This window comes from Nicotiana tabacum, chromosome 18, assembly GCF_000715075.1.
Source record: "Nicotiana tabacum cultivar K326 chromosome 18, ASM71507v2, whole genome shotgun sequence".
Taxonomy (NCBI): Eukaryota; Viridiplantae; Streptophyta; class Magnoliopsida; order Solanales; family Solanaceae; genus Nicotiana; species Nicotiana tabacum.
The window spans coordinates 6,798,346-6,817,875 of NC_134097.1; the positions used below are offsets into that span (position 1 = coordinate 6,798,346).

The window sequence follows — 19,530 nt, forward strand, 5'->3', positions numbered from 1 at the left end:
AAGTTATCTTATATGTGATGTGCGCGTGGAATAACAAACTATCTAGTCTTATCTATACCGTCGCTTTTGTCGTACTTGTAATTTCAAATACCATAATCTTTATATAGAAAGAATAACAAACTTTCTACTTTTCGTTTTACTTGTAATTTCAAGTGCCATAATCTTTATATAGAAAGTGACAATTTAGAAAAGACAATCGAAAAATGTTAAAATATAGGTAGATTATGTTAAATTAAACATGCATGTATACTGATATTACATTAAGTAAGACATTTTATATTTGATGTGCGCGTGAAATAACAAACTATCTAGTCTTATCTATACTGTCGCTTTTGTCGTTTGTTTTACTTGTAATTTCAAATACCACAATCTTTATATAGAAAGTTAAGAATAAAATAAGTGATAATTTAGAAAGACAATCGAAATTGTCAAAATATAGGTAGATTATATAGCATGTATAGTACTGGAACTACCTTAAGTAAGTTATTTTATATTTGATGTGCACGTGGAATAACAAACTATCCGGTCTTATACCTTAGCTTTTGTCGTTTTACTTGTAATTTCAAGTGTCACAATCTTTATAAAAAGTTAACAATAAATTAAGTGACAATTTAAAAAAGACAATCGAAATTGTTAAAATATTGGTAGTTTATTGTATACTGATACTACCTTAACAAAGTCATCTTATATTTAATTTACACGTAAAATAACAAACTTTCTAACTTTATCTATACTATCGCTCTTGCCGTTTTACTTATAATAATTTCAAGTACCATAATTTTTTTAATAGAAAGTTAATGACAAAATAAGTGACAAAATTTAGAAAAGACGATTGATAATAATATCTTTTGCAAGATAAATTGATTACTATCATCAATTCTTTCCACAATATACAAATTACAATATATAGTTAAAATTTAAATTATTTATATTTTTTGACCTGCCAAAAAGTATCCTTATAGTCAGTCAGGGACTCATGGGGCTATACTCAATTATGTCAAAAGCTTCATTGGCCCAAAAACGAACTTGGAACATAGCCCAAGGACAAAATAGTCAAACTCTACACATATTTCCTAAAAAGTAGTCGAATAATCCCAAATAATGTCCATAAAAAATACCCAAAATACCCAAAATACCCTTACGCAAGGGTTTCCTTTCTTTCTTCTCATAAACAGCCTCACCTTCTCTTCCCCTCATTCCTTCTCCTAGCAGAGAGAGGAAATACTCTTTCCTTTTCTCTCTCTAAAAAGCTCATCCCTTTATATATATAAATCTATCTCTATATTCACATTCTGTATAATTACACCTTTTTATATCAGTTTGGGTATTCTTGTTTTTGGGTGGAGGATTTAAGATTTTTATTTGAAAGAAGTTTTCGAATTAATCGGACGGTGGAGAATTAATTGAGGTATGCAGGCTGATCAGACGGTGATAAGTTTGAGACCAGGTGGTGGTGGTGGAGGTGGTAACAGAAGCAGAGTGCTTGTGGGCCATTCATCTACTAATTCTGATCTCCCTTTGCTTCGTCCACATGGCGGCGGTTCTTCCTCTCTTCCCTATTTCAAGGTTCAATCTTTTCTCAGATCTGTGTATTTTCTTAAAATTTGATATTGTTTTGTGTAGTTTGTATTTGGGTATGCCTTTATTGAGTGTTTTCAGCTCCTTTTGTTTTCTTAATGGTTTTCTTTTGGTGTTTTTTTGTGTGGTTAATCTTGATATTTTTGAATCTGATTTTGTTTTGTATAGCTTATGTGGCTTTTTTATTGTGTGTTTTCAGCTCTTTTTGTTAACTTGATTGCATTGTTTTTGTGTTGTTTGTTGTTTTTTTGGTTAATTTTTTTTGAATCTGATATTGTTTTTTTGTATCTTGTGTTAAGCTTTATTTACCAATGTAAGGTTCGAACCCTGCCGCTTAACAAAAGACTGGTATTAAGTGAAGAAAGGTAAAGGGGCGGGCTAATTATCCACCGAGTTTAGAATTGAGCCCCACTAGCCTTGGGGATTTCTCGGATATCAAAAAGGAAAGGGTCTGACTGGCAGAATGATTAAAAATCTGAGTAATTTTTTTATTTGGATATATGGCTTTATTGGGTGTTTTCAGTTGCTTTTGGTTTGCTTGATGGCTTTGCTTTGTGTTGTTTGTTGCCTTTTTTGGTGAAGCTTTGATTTTTTTGAATCTGATATTGTTTTTGTGTAGCTTGTGTTAAGTTTTGTTAACCAATATAACGTTTGGACCCCTCCGCATAACAAAAGACTGATATTAAGTGAAGAAGGGTAGAGGGGCGGGTTAATTATCCACCCAGTTTAGAATTGAGCTCCACTAGCCTCGGGGATATCTCGGATATGAAAAAAGAAAAAGGTCTGTTTAATGCGGCTAAATACTTAAAAATCCGAGTAATGTTTTTTTAAGATATATGGCTTTATTGGGTGTCTTCAGCTGCTTTTGGTTTGCGCTTTGCTTTGTTTTTTTTGTTGTTGTGAAGCTTTGATTTTTTTCAATCTAATATAGTTTTTGTGTAGCTTGTGTTAAGTCTTATTTGTCAATATAAGCTGTCTTATTCGCCTCAAGTGGCAAAGGTTGAGGGATTTGTGACTTAGGACACCGGTTTGCGTAGAAGGGTAGAGGGATGGGGCCCATTATCCCCTAGTTTGGCTGCGGTTGGTGCTAAGAGTTGGCCCAGATCGATTTCTTGGTCATAAAAAACGTTGTCTAATGTTCTCGGTTTTTGTTCTTTTATGTCTGTTTATTGGCAGAATGATTAAAAGGTAAGTTTTACATGTACATCTTTGGGATAAATTGACGTAAAAATTGATGAGTTGTGGTTTATTCATGTGTGTTCTGATTCTTGATGATTATGGTGGTATGCATTGGTTAAACTTTGTCTCATGTTTTTATGGGTCCGTTTGGCGGTAGAGTTACTAAAATTGGATGTTTACATGCTAGTTTTGTTGTAACAAATAAAAGTTTTGTTTTTATTCGTGGATTTTCATTTTCTTGATGATAATATTGGTATCTGTTGTTACAGCAACAGTTACCAATACATATTAGTCGTATGATCTTGATTATTTTACATTTTATGGGTTCTTTTTTTATGTAGGGTGAGTAAAATTTGGAATTTTACATGCACAATTTTTTATCTGTTTCTTGCTGGTAATGGTGTTTCCTGTTATGTGTTGAGGAGAGTGTGACAGCTCATGTCTTGGTTTGGAAATTGGCATAATTTATAGCTCCAATTCATTCTTGGTTGTGTCTCCGTGTAAAAAATGGTTCTTGTTACTTCTTTCTCAAAAAAATAGTTCTTTTACTTATTGGGATTAAATTGTGTTCTAGAATGTCTATTTTACCTTGTTTTTAAAGTTGTGGAATTGGGGCCTGTAGATAGTGTAGAAATGTCCGTGCACCAATACGTATTATTTCTGCAGTTATTCTTGTTTCTTAACGTCCTAATTCTTGGCAGCTCACTTAAGATGTGTTTCTGCTGTAAATATGGACGGAGAAAAATTTGTAGGCTTTAGGTGGGCAACTAAGGAGAGTATTGGATTGCCCATAAAGACCCTACTAATATTGAATTCTTATTAATTGTGACCCAAAGAAAGAAGTCCAGAGAAGCTATGCTGTATATATGCACTCTAGTCATCATTTGGTTGCCTTTTTTTTTCTGGTAAAATTGGTGCCAGTCATAGAGTAGTAGAAATGCTGCGTGGCCTTTGGATATCTTTATATAGGAGTTTAATGTAGATGCTTTGAAGGAAGGTTATCTTTATATAGAGAGTTTAATGTAGATGCTTTGAAGGAAGGTTGATTTAGGAAGACAGAATCGCAGACAAAGTGGACCACCTGGTTATTTGCATTAAATTCTACTTGCCGCTTAAGAGCTTGAGGAAGAAGCAATGTTTCCTTTTCTTTATATCTCATAAATGCTCAAAAGGAAGCAGCTGCTTGTGATTGAGAATTATTTAGTCTTTCGCTGAGATTGATACTTAAGGAGCTCTTTGTAATGAGCTTGTTTATTGAATTGTGACCAGTATTTGATACCTTATTCCTTTTTTGCATAACCATAATTGTCTAGTCCCTTGTCAATATAGAGATCTGCTCGTTGTTGAATCTGGCAGTGTGTGACCTCTGACCCATGACTGATTCGGCTATGTAGCTAGTGTGCAAATTCAGTATGCTATTAAGATCTGCTGTCAAATTCTTTTGCTTGATTTTACCTTAAATTACACCATTTTCTTGCATATTCTGGCTTTTGCAGTTGATGTTGAAGTATCTTTTGTTAACCAGCTCTCCTTACCTGGATGTTTTAATTGTGCATGCATTTACTTGATAATCCCTTTTCTTTCATTGTTGAGATTCAACTTAAAAACTCCCTTTATGATACATGTCTTGACCATCCTTCTATCTTTGTAGACTGGAGACTCTCGTTTTGAGGGCCGTGAACGGGTTAGGTATACTCGAGATCAGCTGCTGCAACTGAGGGAGGTAATATTCATATCTTTTTAGTTTTGGCTGATTGCTGATGTTGTTATTGGGCTTTAGCTTTTGCTAGTTAGATGTGGAAAAAAGGATGATCATTTTATGTTATATGGTATCCTGTATGTGCATCTCCTTATGGTTTTCCCTTTGGGTTGATTGTTCCCGTCTAGGTGGTTGACATTTCAGATGATATTCTTAGAGTGAAACATGAAGTTGAATCTGAACTGTTTGGTGAAGATGCCAGTCGAGGTCGTGCAGACACTAATGTGAGTATCTGTTAAAAAGGTTATATTTTACCCTTCTGATTTTTCTGATGACACGGACACCCCCACCCACACAGCACATGCACAATGAAACAGAGTGGGCATGCTGTTTGTTTAGTTGTTTGTCCACACAGAAATACTTTCCCTTTTTTCATTTAAATAATGTCTCTCTTTTGTCACTTTCAGTATGCAATATTCTGTTGCCACAAGTTGTCTCATTTATGTTTCTATGCAGGTCCAGTCTCAGACTCGTTATTCTGAGCCAGACAGTCGTGATTGGCGTAGCAAGTCAGCACAATTTCCTGCCGCCCTGGATGACAGATCATGGGACGCTCTCCGAGAAAACAGAGAATTTGGTGGCCGGCAAGAACAACTTAGCTCACAGTTTGCAAGAACTCAAATTTCTCCCAACCGAGCGGTAAATCTTAATCTATTGCCTTTTGCATTGTTTCCAGAACACATCCATTATCTATCTTAAGAACCTCTGATAGGAAAACAATCTGGCTTTTTTGTTACCACAAACCGATAGACACATTTTCCATGCTTTCTAAAGTTCTGTCTGAAAATGAGAGTTGAGAAAATGAAGAGTTCTTAGTTAATCATTATACAATACCTTGCTCAAATGTAGCGGTGGATCAGGAACTTCAGTAATTGGGCTATACTATTTCTTTGCAGTTTACTGATGTATGTAGAATTAGGTGTAAGGGATGCAGTAATATCGTCTATTATTCAATTATTATAATAATTTAAAAGACAGTTACTTGGATGAAGATATGTCTATTTCTTCGCATAATTTTCTTTTAGTAATAATAGCAAGGGCATTGTTGTTGTCATGATTTTGAATGAACTATATTATATGATATGAAGCTATCTTCAGTTCTTGATCTCAGAAACCTTTATTTTGCTTGTAAATCAGGGAGGACCTGCTCCTACACTAACCAAAGCTGAGCTGCCATGGTCAGCTCGAAGAGGCAATCTCTCTGACAAAGATCGCGTCTTGAAGACAGTGAAGGGGTAATTTTCTCTCTGTAATAGTTATGCATTTAACATTACATATTTGCTTATTCGTGGTTCATCTTTCTTTCTCTGTCTCGCTGTCCATCTCTTGGTCTCCCATATTCACTGCTTTATTGCCTTATTTTGTTATTGTACTGTGAAGGGGTAATTTTCTCTCTGTAATAGTTATGCATTTAACAATACATATTTGCTTATTCGTGGTTCATCTTTCTTTCTCTGTCTCGCTGTCCATCTCTTGGTCTCCCATATTCACTGCTTTATTGCCTTATTTTGTTATTGTCTCGGCATCTCTTACATTTAGAACACCACACAAAACTTCCATTGATATGCTGTCACTTGCCCATTAAACTACTTCATCAGTGCACTATAATTGCAGAGAGAAGATGTTAATATGTACTTATTCTGGATGTTTTATGCATGAGGTTCATTCTTTCTCTTTTGTGTGTGTGAGTGACAAGGAAGGAAGGATACATGAGGTTCTTGGTTTCAAAAGTTTGATTATTCGAGAAAAACTTACGACATTATTTGAAGATATGGATTTTGTCTGACTCGTTGATTCCAACTAATATTGATTTGCAGTATACTCAACAAGCTGACTCCAGAGAAGTTTGATCTCCTCAAAGGTCAATTGATAGATTCAGGGATAACAAGTGCAGACATTCTAAAGGTCTGTCTTCCCTTCTCCAGGATACCCCTCTCTTTCGTTGTGTTTTTTGCCCACTTAAATTTTCCTTTTTCTGCCGCGGAAATTTAATGTGTTTTTATCTTCACTCCAGGGTGTTATTTCCTTGATATTTGACAAGGCTGTATTGGAACCTACATTTTGCCCGATGTATGCCCAGCTGTGTTCTGATCTCAATGAAAAGCTTCCTCCATTTCCTTCTGATGAGCCTGGTGGCAAAGAGATTACATTCAAGCGTGTTCTATTGAATAATTGTCAGGAGGCATTTGAAGGTGCTGCCAATCTGCGAGAAGAGGCTAGGCAAATGACTGCCCCGGAGCAGGAGTCAGAACGTAAGGACAAAGAAAGGTTGATAAAATTGCGGACTCTTGGCAATATACGGCTTATCGGAGAGCTTTTGAAGCAAAAGATGGTCCCTGAAAAGATTGTTCATCACATCGTTCAGGTTGTTAATTTCTTGCCTTTTGCTTGGGTCTATTTGTTTCCATGCTGATTGCTGTCTTTAATACCTTGAAATTTACTAATTGTTGTCTTTGCTGGTTTTATTCAACAGGAACTATTAGGACAAGATCCCAAAAGTTGTCCGGAAGAAGAGAATGTTGAAGCCATTTGCCAGTTCTTCAACACCATTGGCAAGCAGCTTGATGAGAACCAAAAGTCAAGGCGCATCAACGATGTGTACTTTAACCAGATGAAGGAACTATCTACAAACCCTCAGTTGGCTCCACGTTTAAGGTTTATGGTTCGTGATGTGCTGGATTTACGTTCCAATAACTGGGTCCCTAGGCGGGAAGAGGTGACACATCATTCTATCATGTATTTGTTGCCTGTTCATGTCATAGAATTATCTCTTGACGTAGTAATATTCTTTCCTTTTTGCACAGGTGAAAGCAAAAACCATCACTGAGATTCATACAGAAGCGGAGAAGACCTTGGGGTTACGTCCTGGTGCCACTGCAAGCATGAGAAATTCTCGTGGTCCTCCGGGTCCTCAAGGCAGCATGAGTCCTGGCGGCTATCCCATGAATCGGCCAGGGACTGGTGGTATGATGCCTGGAATGCCGGGAGCTAGGAAGATGCCGGGCATGCCTGGGATGGATAATGACAACTGGGAGGTTCCTAGATCCCGGTCGATGCCGAGAGGTAATGGCTCAGTGGTGCAGCCTGGCGGACGTGGTCCTCCACAACTGGTCGGCAAGTCGCCCTCATTGAACCCAAGGCTTCTGCCTCAGGGTAGTGGTGGTTTCGTGAGTGGTAGGCCTAGTGCCCTCTTGCAAGGTAGTAGTGGTGCACCTCCTGCTCGCCCATTGGGCTATGGTTTTGGCACAGAGCCTGCTGCATCACAGGTTCCTGGACCAGTTAGACCTCCAGCAACTGTTTCTCCAGTTGCCGAAAAGGCACCCCAGGCTCCTGCGGCAAGGTCGAATCCTGATGAACTAAAGAGAAAAACAGCATCTCTTCTGGAGGAATATTTCAGTGTTCGGCTTCTTGATGAAGCTTTGCAGTGTGTTGAGGAACTCAAATCCCCAGCCTATCATCCTGAGGTTGTCAAAGAAGCTATATCAATTGGTCTAGACAAAAGCCCGCCACGTGTTGAACCAGTTGCACAGCTTCTTGAATATTTGTTTGTTAAGAAGGTTTTTACCGCTGGGGACTTGGGCACCGGATTGCTGAACTTTGCCTCTCTGCTGGATGACCTTGCCATGGATTTACCAAAAGCACCGGCCAATTTTGGGGAGATAATTGCTAGACTAGTTTTGGCGGGAGCATTGGACTTCAAGGTGGTCAATGAGATCCTGAAGAAGGTAACCGATGATTTATACCAGAAAGACGTATTTACAGCTACAATGGGAGCTATTAGCTCTAGTCCTACAGGCCAAGCCGTGTTGGATTCACAAGCACCTGATGTTGAGGTGTGCAAAACACTTTTCCAATAAAAGCTCAACTCTTCATGAAGAGCAATTTTCTGTAACCTCAGTAGATGGAATGTACTCAAACTCACTTTTCAGCCTTTCTTGTTTATGCCCGGAGTAGAGCCAACTGAATCGCTGATTATCGTTGAAGTTGGTGCAGGCAAGACCAGGTTGATGTCAAGTGAGTTGTATATTTTTCCAAGGTGAAAGTAGTGTGTTCAAAGAAAGATTTTGCCTTTTGAGATTGGTTAATTGTCTTCCATAATTGCTCTAGGCAAAGAAGCCCTCATTTTGTATTCCATTAGTTATTTATTTATTTTTCCCTTTTGACTAGTTAAATTAAAAGTTTTGTCAAACTTGTGAGTTCATACTGCAATCTGCAACTGCCTAAGCCTTTATATACCATTTTTGAAGGAATCGAAATCATAATTCTGTCATTTGTTGGTGCTTTTATATTTTCTGTACATTGCTATGCTCTTTGTTCGTCTCCAGAGTACGTTGTGTCCCAAATTGCTTCTTGTGAATAAATTCTCCATCATATCTTTCTTCTATATTGGTACGCGTTTTGACATAAAAATTGTAATTGTTGAAAAAAGTAATATTTGAAATTTAAAATTATGTTTGGACATACATTTCACTTGAAAAAGTGTTGCAATTTTGTGAGTGCGGAAAAGTTCATTTCCGAAAATTGCAAAATTTCATGAACAATTACATTTTCGAAAAAAAAAATCGATTATTTGGAGGTGCTCGATGGATATGGAATGAGTTAAAAAAGAGAGGGCAAGCCGGTGCACAAAACATCCTGCATTCATGCAGGATCCGGATAATGGCCGTATCCAGAAGTGATATAGACAACCTACGCTTTCTGATACAAGTATTAGTGGCTTTCCATGGCAAATGCAAGACACTTAATAAAAGAAAAACTTATTGACAAACGGAAAAGAACTTACAAGTAATTTAAATTTTAGTAATGAGCTTAGACGCATGAAGAAATATCCTTCTCTATTTGGAGATATTGGAGTAGTTCTATACATGCCTAAAAATTGCACCTTTGTATTTACTAAGAACATCCTAAAATTGCCGTCCTATTTCACCTTTGCGAGTCAATGAGTGGTTAAATGACAATATTTAAGTAAATAAGAAGAATGTACACACGCACCTTTGAATACAAGTTAAATACATCCTGTAAAATGTTTTGTACTTTCTATATATGTATTATGTACATTTTGTTTTAAAAAAAGCATACGATTATATGATCAATTTCGTATTATAATACAAGGATTGTTTGGGCGGTTAATAATAATACAATAACAATAACAACAATCCAGTGTAACCCCACAAGTGGGATTAGGGTAGAGTATATGCAAACTTACCCTTACTACGAATATTGAATAGCTGTTTTCGATAGACCACCGCTCAAGTAAAGCACATTCATAGCAATTTTAAAAAGAAATACAGTAGTGAAAAAGCCATGAAAGAGAAGTAGTATCAACAACAAGATTATAAGATAACAAAAACAAAAGAAACAACATGTAATAATAGAAATCTAAGGGTGAGAAATACGTACTAAAGCTACTGGTGTGGCAAAGAGAAACGCTCGACTACCTACTAGTCATCTATCCTAATCCTCGCCCTCCACACCTTACCATCAAGGGTCATGTCCTCGTTAAACTGAAATTGTGTCATGCATGAGCGAAGCCACACTATGGTTAAGGTGGTCAATTGACCACCCTTTATCAGAAAATTACACTGCGTATATAAGTAAAATATTACGTTTTAGAGGTACATAGCATATATTGAACACCCTTTATCAGATTTGTTTTTTTTTACTTATTTCAAGTTTGAACACCCTTGGAAAAAATAATGGCTGATGTCATGTCGTGCCCCGTAACCTCTCCCAATTACTTTTTATGCCTACTTCTAACTTCCCTTGGACCAGCTTTTATAGTCAATAATAATAAATGAATTGTTATGGATGAATAATCAAATATTACTTATTTAAAGTTTATTTTTATCTTTGTACTACTCATCGAATAACTTATTCCACATCTATCTAGTACAAAGTATTGCATAGATTTATGCATAACGTAATATGAATCGAGTATTGTATAATATTCGATAATTAAATATTGCATTAAATATTTATTCTAACTAAAAGCTTCATTAGTTTCACAAAATTATTTTTTTAGTCCATTTAACTAAACAATGTTTTATTTTATGCTGCATTTAATATTTTTCTCTATTTTAACAGGGAGTATAAAACCTCCAATAGTTCCATTTTATAACAAGCTTACTCCCGCCATTTCCACAGTGCGAGAGAGAAATGGAGATTGTGAGAGAGCAACCGAAAAGCTCCTCAGATGAATCCCTAAAACTGGCGATCGCAATGGCACTCGTCCGATCAAAGTTCCTCCAAAAACCTCCGGCACCGCCATCTTCTTCCTCTGCTGCCGTTCCTCAACCTGCTGCCGCTCCTCCTCCTTACTCCGATGATGCTTTTAAATGGAAACGAAAAGTTCGATCAATTTCCTTTAATTTTTCTTCCTTTTACTTTCACTTATCTCGTAGAAGTTGCGTGTGACGAATTTGAATTTGAATTAATTGTAAAATTTTGAATTATTTTTCTTAGGCAAAAGAGCGTAAATTAGAGATTCTCAGACTCAAGGAGGACCTCAAAGTAGCCGAAGGTTAGATTTTTCATTTCCGTAATATTTTAAAGTAAAAAATTCAGCTTACTTGTCATGTTAATGTTTATAATGAAAATTTGACGACTGCGGAAATTTTCCTGAGGATCTGTTGTTATATATTCGATTTCGATTGTCAAATGTCGATCTAGCTTCTAATTATCTGATTATTTTGATATATTCCGACCTCAATTTTTTTTATTTAATTATGTTTTTGTTTTTTAATCAATATTGCAATGATAATAATAGTAATTTTCTGAGGAATTTTTGCTAAATGTTTTGATTTAAATTTAGCAATGCTGTCTGTATAAGTTAATTTATTTGAACGGCATTTTTTCTGTATTCCGGCCTCAGAATTTTGTGACTTAATTGTTTGTTTCGTTTTTAAATCAAAATTGCAATGACAACAAGAGTTTCTCTGAGTTTTATTTTGACTTAGCAATGTGTTGTCTGTATAGATAGATTCGTTTCGAATGGGAATTTTTTTCTTATATTTCTCTCTTTTTTTTTAAACCTAAGATGGTTCGCAGTGTGATATATTTCCAAAAAGTGCATCATGCAAGTGTTATTTCTTTGATAAGTTGGGGTTATTGAGCCCTAAGAGAATTGGAGATGGTTCTGACCAACGTTTCAGTGAGGTGCTGCGGAGAAGATTTCTCAGACAAGGTTCATTTTTAGGATTTCTGTTGTATTTGTTGGTGTAAAGTTGTCAATTTAGGTTCACTGTATACATTAGCTGGATTTATTGAATTGTATGATTTTCTCAGTGAGGATTAAGGAGAGAAAGCGGAGAAGAACAGATGGTTCCTTGCTTCATCGGATTTCAGGTGAAAATCCATTTAAGGATGTTCTCACGGATGTAAACAATTGTCTTCACTTTGGATGGTTAACTTGCAAAGTCGTGACTTTTTGAAAGTTACTTTGAGTTGGGATACATCATATCTCAGTCATGCTATGATATATCTTCATGCTATGATGTATATCATTTCTTACTTGTGCCATAATTTGATATCTGGAAAATTCTAGGTCCTGTTTGGCAAATTTTGCTGAAGATGAATTTTCTGCTTTAGATGAGAAGTATGAATTTTTTGTCTTTTCTTAAATGGCAGAACGTGACAATGAAAATAATGTTGAACAACTGAGCGCTTCAGTTGATTTTCTTGTGGAGCTTTGTGATAGTGTTTCTCCTCAAAGTGTATGTGGTTTCAATTAACCTGCTTTTAGCTAATGATACTTTGTCTTATGTTAAATATGATTTCCATGTCTCATCTCACTTTGCTTTTATAACAAATGTGTTGCAGTTGGAGAAGGGTAACTTTAAGAACTGGTGCCACCAAGCCGTGGACTTTATTCTTGGTAACGACACAATCCTTTCCGTTTCCATTTGCCTTTCTCTGTGGAATTTCTCCTTGGGCTCATCTGGAAATTTTAAACTTGAGTTCCTGATATATATAATTTTTTTAATACACAGGCCATTTCTTTTTTAATTTTAAATTACGCAGGTTTACTGCTATTTTCTATTTTTAGTGTTGAGGAATGTAGTAGAAGCTGAAATCAAGGGGCTGATTAGTGAATATACTATCTGTTCTGAAACTTAAATGGAAAAAGATGACTGCTACTGAAGGTTCATCCTAAGATTTGAGTTTTAAAAGAAAGATTATTGTAAAAGACTGCATTTTGAGAACTATCTTCATGGTTTGTACAGCATTTAAATGAAGCCTTCTAATCTTTACTAAAAAATGCAAAAGGTTCACAATTTTTCTTCTTTATCAACTCCTTATATGCAAGTAATGAACGGTTTCACTGCATAGAATGCCTAAATTTCTGAGCTTTCAGTTTTAATGATAAGATAGCACCAGATGGGTTCATCAATTACGATCTAGTCTTCTTTCTTTGATGACTTTCAGATTCAGCAGTATTTATATTTTACTACTTAAAGGTACACTTGCGACAATGTCACCAACTGAAAGGAATGCAGAACCCGTAGAAGGCATTATTAACAGCTTAATCATGCGTTTATTGAGAAGAACGTTCAGCGCTTTGGAAGGAGATGGTAATTATGTGATCTTGTTTTTTATTCGTACTAGTTTTCTTAAGACTATCTTCACCTTTTAGCAGATTGAGAAAGTATATTTTCACCTACATTTGGTAATGGTGTAATCAGCATCTTCAATTCATTACACTGCTTATATGTTGTAGTGTTGTACTCTGAAAGCTTGTCAATCCTTGCCTACATGCAAGCTGTAGAATTAGAAGTATTTCCTTAATTTAGATTGAGGAAGAGAAAATAGATTCTTGATGCAAATGCAGACCTAATAGACTTCATTTCTATGGACTTCCATGAGGTGTAGTAATATCTACAATATTTGAGTACAGAAGGTTGTGTGTTAGAGCATGAAGACTTGAAATTTAAACATTCTCAGCAGAAAATATTTCAGAATCTTAATGTGCTAGAGCTATGAAAGAACTACTTCCTCTGTTCCAATTTATGTGAACTTGTTTGACTGACCACGGAGTTTAAGAAAGAAATGAAGACTTTTAAAACCTGTGGTCCAAAATAGGTTATGACATTTGTGTGGCTATAATTTTTTGAAACTTGTGGTAATATACTAAAGTATTTGTGTGGCTATAAAAGTTTTTCATTAAAGGTAGAATTGGAAGTTTAAGTTAAATTATTTCCAAATTTAGAAAGGGGTCATTCTTTTTGGAACGGTTAAAAAAGGAAATAGGTTTACATAAAATGGAACGGAGGGAGTACCGAGTAGTACATTTTATACCCATAAATTTTCTGAGTGTCCATACTTGGAAATGACACCATGAAGTTCTTAATTGAGCTCCGAGATTCTGGCAGCAGGCATTCAAAAGATTTTGGTAGATATGTCCCAGTATATGCATATACAGAACTAAGAAATGGTTTGTCATGATACTGAGAATTGGCAAAGTACAGGTTCTTTGGTTTGATACGTATTTAATTGAAACAAATCAGTTTTCATATAATAATTGATTTTTGGTTTATTAGACTCTGATCTTCCCGGGGGTAGAGGGAGGCCTGAGAAGAACTGGGGTGAGGTGATTAGGCAGGAAATGACTCTGCTCCAACTTATCGAGGACATGACCCTCGATAGAAAGGTGTAGAGGTCGAAAATTAGGGTGATGGGTTGATAGACAGTCTAGAGTTTCGCCTTGTCTTACCAGTAGTAATAGTAGTACTAGTCGGGTACCTTCCTATTCCTGGTCCCTTGTTTCTATACGATATGTCAGTATTAGCACTAGGATTGACACTATTCTTGTAGTTTCATATCCCTGGATCTCTATCATTACTCGTTGTATTATTTGCTTACACTGTCTTATTACATTGTTGTTGCTATTGTTTCTTTATTGCTCCATTTTAACGTTCTTGAGTTGAGGGTCTTTCGGAAACATCCTCTCTACCCTCATAGGTAGGGGTAAGGTCTGCGTACATACGACCCTCTCCATACCCCACTTGTGGGATTCCACTGGGTTGTTATTATTGTTGTATACTCTGATCTTCCCATTTTATGCAATACCACTCCATTAGGTTTGAGTTTAAGATGTTAAGTTGACTTACAAATTGTAAATAGTGTGAATAAAATATTAAAGCAGTGGCCAAATTGTTAAACTAATTTGAATTCTTAAAATTTATGATAGTTGTGTAAAAGATACTACTGGTAGAAAGGTGTAGAAAGTTTTTGGACATTTCAAAATAAATATAGTATCGTAAATTCGAATGGAGGGGAGTAATATTTGCGATTAAACTATCTGCTTGGTATAGAAATACCCCTTGATTTTTTTGTTCCTGTAGAAACTAAAAAATGATTGTTCTCACACAACAGAGATTATGTAAAATGCTTCTAATTATTTTGGACGGATGCTGAACAATATTTATGAACAATTTAGTTATCTTTGAAGGAACCAACTTTTGTGAAGATGATTTCAAAAAGCTTCATTTGATCTAATTCATATTAGTTCAAAGTAGTATGTATCGTATCGAATAGTTAGAAGCAAAGACCACTGAAATCAAAAGATGGACAGGCCATAACGAATAGTTAGAAGCAAAGACCATTCAAATCAAAAGAGGGACAGACCCTTATGGCCCTGATATCATCGAACTGATTGTTAGTTTAGTTGGATCATGAGTCTGAAGTTCAGAGCAAATTAAAGTAATTTTTGTCTCTCTTGGACAGCAGAATTATTAATATTAAATTCATCAATGTAAATTACTTATATTTCCTTCGGCAAAGCTTCTTAACTCTTGATTCCATAATGATATGTTTCAGAATCTCATCACTTTGACACTGCTGTTCAGTTCTATATTCAACATTTGATGCGTAAGGTTGGAAATGAGGCTTTTGTCGGTCAGCGTCTAATATTTGCGGTTTCTCAAAGAATTTCTGTAGTGGCAGAGACTTTGCTTTTCATGGATCCATTTGATGACTCCTTTTCAAGTATGCATAACTCTATGTACATGATGTAAGTGCCACCAGCTTGTATATTGTCTATGAACTAATCTTTATCTGGCTTAATTCTTTTAATTATGCTTCTGTTTTTAAAAAAAAAAATTCATATGCATATTAGGGGGGCCGTAGAAGGGGAAGGGGAAGGGGAAGGGGAAGGGAGAAGGGGGACAGTGGGAGTCAAACCCACCCATGTTGTGCGGGAGATTCCCACTGGTAGTTCTAAGCTGTAAGCCAGGATTGTACGCTTCTTGTTTGTTAATGTGGTCTTCCTTTATTTGTTGATATTTGTTTCTTTGTTGGTGATAGACACACATTAATTTGGCACTATCTTCGATTTCACATTTTCCTATGGTTTGATATTTTATCATGTTTTTTTTTTGTTTTTATTTCTGTTTTCAGTTTGGAGGTTTGAAAGGAACAGTGTATTATTTACATCTGTTTTGGACCAATAATCCATCCAGACTTTCCCGATTTGAAAGAAATGTGACTTTTAAAACACTCCGTATTTAGGCTGAGGAGTTAGAATTTGTTCTTTTGGATGTGGATTTTCTACAGGGACAGCATTTAATTCGAGTTGGTTATTTCATTCCTTCTTTTGTCAGTTCAGCTAATATAAAGTTTAAATTGGTTAAATTTGTATGTGGTATAATCATCTTTTTCATTTTTTCTAGCATCCTCTAGTGGAGTGATTGCTACTGTATTCTTAATGTCATCTTGACAATCTTATTTATTGTAAATGGTGGTTTTAGTGCAGGATTGCTTGGTACGTGTTTTTGTTTTTGGTGTATAGTTATCATTACTTAAAACACTGTCATGATTAAGTGATCAGAGGTGCCTGGGATCCCAGTCATGTCATTCTCTCCTAATTATAGAAGCAGTGCCTGCTTCAGATTCAAAATTAGATGTTTTTTTTAAAAAAAAGATACATGAACGAAGTACTGCATTCTGCCCAGTCATTGCAAAATCATTTACTCACTCAATATGGAGATATACATGCACCTCAAGATTTATCATCGGAATTATGTTTAAGCTTCACATTTAAAACAAAAGCTTGGGCTCGCTAGACTTAGTTGGTAACAAGGGCTGTCAAAATGATGTGGCATACAATTTACTATTTGTTATTTGTTTTTACTGCTGCGAAACTTCGGTTTCCTTTTGTTTTTGAGTTATTTTTATTTTTTTAAAATTTTCATGAATCTTCCTGAAACTGTGACAATAAAAGGAGAAAATTTAGTTAAAATGCATAGCTTTCATCGTTTCTAAAATAGTTTTTGCATGTTATATGTTCTCAATTGCAGGATTCAGCTTATTGAATTTCTGGTTTCTGATTATTTGCTAACCTGGTCAAACGCTGGAGATTTTGACATAAGTGAGCTTCTTTTAATCACTTAGATACAATAATGCATTTGCACTGTTCATAACCTATTTTCCCTCCTTCCCTCGGATACAAGGCAGTTCTGCCACTGACCGAGGGAAATTCAAATTAATAGGCTCTCGGTCCTAAACATATTGCATGTTACATGCCCACAAGGATAATTAGTAGGAAATGACCTATCTGGTGAAGTATATTTTTCATACTGTTATGATGAATGGAACTAAAATATCCATATGTTGTATTTACTCTGTAGGGCTCTTTGAAGAATGGGTTGTATCAATTCTCCACGGAAGAAAAGCATTGGAACTACTGGAGAACAGGAATTCTCTTTATGTACTGTACATAGATCGTGTGATTGGAGTTGTGGCCAAGCAAGTGGGGCAGTTGTCATTTCTGCAGAAGCTAAACCCACAGATTCTTGAGAACTTGTTTAGCTAAGCACTGACCTGCAGCTTTTCCTTTTGAATTGTAAGTAACTTGCTTTCAACACAATTCTTCTTTTCTTGTGGATAGAAATTTCAGTTGTTTCATCGCAAATGCTTTTCTACTTAAAATTCAAGAATTCTTATCAATTGATTCGCTGAAAATCAAAGATCATCAACTAAATGCTAAATTCTTAGGAACTTAATTTCACCTTGTAAGTCGACCTCAGTATTCTCGATACTTATAAGGAACTTCATGATGACAGCACTTATTTACCATTTTATAATTGTCATTTGTTCCACATGTTTTTCCACTCTCTCTCTCTTGCCAACAATAACAACAATGTACCAAATGCGATCCCACAAGTGGGTTCTTGGTTAGAGAAACATAGTTATTTAAAGTGAAAGATGCTCTTTAATGTGAAAAGATGAAACAGTATGTAGAGAGGAATCTATCTCGTGGACAAAATCCACATGACATAACACAGCTCATGTGCCGAAAGCCAGAGCAAAATCCCACATATCTTTATACTGAACCTGATTCCAGGTTGAAATATATCCCGCAACAAAATCAGTCGGCGCAAGCAAATCTTTGATTTCCCTTGGCATCACTAATTTTCATTAACTTTAAATTGCTCAATTTAATGGTAATCCTCAACATACCAAGTAATTGAGATCTTGCATAAAGGAGGTTGTTGGACGGTTTGACTTTTGGCTCTTTGTAGTTTAATCTAGACATGTTCTTTTCTCATTTTAATGTAATTTTCTTGGTGAAATAGGGGGTGGGAATCTGATTAGTTTACTTATATACCAAGAATTCCTAGTCATGTACAACCTTTTGTCTTTCCCAACTTTAGAGTTGTCTCCTGTCCCCACCTTGTTTATCTTTCTAACTACATTTTGAAGAGTTATTACAGAGTCCTTAAATTTTGTTCTGCTTTTATGATGGTTTACTCGTACCGAAAAGTTCATTATATTCGAAAGATGCAAAAAAAGGTGTATGTATTGTATACACTTCTGCTTTTTGCTTGATATATAATGTCCTCCCTAACTTCCACCTAACCAAACTTGCTCCTAGCATAGTACTTCACTTCTCATCTTTCATAGTTTCTAGTATACTGTATATCATCTCTGTATCTAAATCTTGCTTAGTAGACATGATTAAAGCCAAATTTATACTGTTTATCTCATTATTCGCAACTCTCTTACTGTCCCAATACAACAAAACCTCAGCTTCTAATGACATTTTGCCATCCACTTCCAAACCTGCAACCCAAACTCTGGCGCTGGAGAAGGGGCAACCATGTTGCCCTAAAACTCAAGATATTAACGTCCAGCTTAAGAGGAGAGCACGATTTGTTCCAGCTACGGCTGTCCCAAACATGGGTGCTCGTCCAAGATCAAGGTCATCATCCACTATTGGAAAACAAATATCTTCATTTCAAGTGTATTCACCTCTGTTTTATCTCCTTTCACTTTGTTTCTCCTTGTTCTAGCAGTCATGCTAGAGCAGAAATATGGTGAAGGCCTACTTGCCCGGACAACCCAATAAAAGAAAAAAATAGAAACAAAAAGAAAAGGCAGTTGATGTTATCTTATTAGGAATATAAGTTGATCAGTTCTTTTTTTTTTCTTTTTTCTTTTTAACTTTTCTACTACTGTATCTTCGGACTTCGGCATTGAGCTTGAATGGATTATTCATCTATCCTTCTTTTTGCTCTAGGATAAAGTATGGCTTTATATTCAAGGCATCAAAGGAGCTGATGCTTTTTACGTGTAAGTTGTAATACTTGGTGCAACTTTTTCTCTTGTATTAGCAAATGGTATTATAAGATGCTTCCCTTGCATTGCCTATGTTTTTTGGCAAATGCTAGTAAATAATACCTAGCTGTATTGGTTTCAAAATATGAAACTGTTTATCCGAAAAATTGGATAGAGTTAAATTTGTGTATGGTTCTAAAGATATGTGATATAATTTGATACAAGTCGTATAGAGAAATAGAAATACGTGTATTCTTGACTATGAGAATGAGAATAGTGAGGAGAAGAACGAATAAGATAAAGGGAAATAAACACAAGGGGATATCTTTCAATATGAGAAGAAATCTTTTGTTACAATGTGTCTCTGCTTACAATCCATCCCCATCTTATAGTAGAGGGATCTTACTTTATATACAATAAAAAATATGTAGTGGAGAGCCCATGATGTATTGTCTTTTCCC

At 35.7% G+C, this 19,530-nt stretch overlaps 2 protein-coding genes and 1 non-coding gene across 3 annotated transcripts; all 3 read left to right on the top strand.

Moving 5' to 3' along the window:
- The first annotated feature begins 1,168 nt into the window (after positions 1-1,168).
- Positions 1,169-8,786, top strand: LOC107771688 (eukaryotic translation initiation factor-like). The gene is made up of 9 exons (XM_016591120.2): positions 1,169-1,566; positions 4,409-4,480; positions 4,645-4,740; positions 4,973-5,155; positions 5,654-5,751; positions 6,334-6,421; positions 6,531-6,881; positions 6,990-7,232; positions 7,321-8,786. The coding sequence occupies exons 1-9, from the start codon at positions 1,411-1,413 to the stop codon at positions 8,371-8,373; spliced, it is 2,340 nt and encodes a 779-aa protein (XP_016446606.1). The 5' UTR covers positions 1,169-1,410; the 3' UTR covers positions 8,374-8,786.
- On the top strand, positions 3,462-3,568 carry LOC142173169 (small nucleolar RNA snoR103). The gene has a single exon (XR_012702600.1). It is a non-coding gene; the product is annotated as a small nucleolar RNA snoR103 (small nucleolar RNA).
- A 1,866-nt stretch (positions 8,787-10,652) lies between the features above and the next one.
- Positions 10,653-19,259, top strand: LOC107771680 (protein MULTIPOLAR SPINDLE 1-like). Its single transcript, XM_016591111.2, has 11 exons — positions 10,653-10,864; positions 10,979-11,036; positions 11,553-11,699; positions 11,801-11,860; positions 12,143-12,228; positions 12,335-12,389; positions 12,973-13,086; positions 15,332-15,524; positions 16,810-16,880; positions 17,140-17,354; positions 19,032-19,259. Exons 1-10 carry the CDS (start codon positions 10,673-10,675, stop codon positions 17,322-17,324), a joined length of 1,161 nt encoding a protein of 386 aa, XP_016446597.2. The 5' UTR covers positions 10,653-10,672; the 3' UTR covers positions 17,325-17,354; positions 19,032-19,259.
- Positions 19,260-19,530: the final 271 nt, after the last annotated feature.

What these genes read in the sequence shown, in the direction of transcription:
- LOC107771688 (XM_016591120.2), top strand. Translation starts at nt 1,411, where the DNA reads ATGCAGGCTGATCAGACGGTGATAAGTTTGAGACCAGGTGGTGGTGGT. An exon ending in CCTCTCTTCCCTATTTCAAG is followed by an intron (nt 1,567 to 4,408) that starts GTTCAATCTTTT and finishes CTATCTTTGTAG; the next exon opens with ACTGGAGACTCTCGTTTTGA. An exon ending in GAGGTCGTGCAGACACTAAT is followed by an intron (nt 4,741 to 4,972) that starts GTGAGTATCTGT and finishes GTTTCTATGCAG; the next exon opens with GTCCAGTCTCAGACTCGTTA.
- LOC107771680 (XM_016591111.2), top strand. Translation starts at nt 10,673, where the DNA reads ATGGAGATTGTGAGAGAGCAACCGAAAAGCTCCTCAGATGAATCCCTA. An exon ending in CTTGCTTCATCGGATTTCAG is followed by an intron (nt 11,861 to 12,142) that starts GTGAAAATCCAT and finishes CTTAAATGGCAG; the next exon opens with AACGTGACAATGAAAATAAT. An exon ending in ATAGTGTTTCTCCTCAAAGT is followed by an intron (nt 12,229 to 12,334) that starts GTATGTGGTTTC and finishes AATGTGTTGCAG; the next exon opens with TTGGAGAAGGGTAACTTTAA.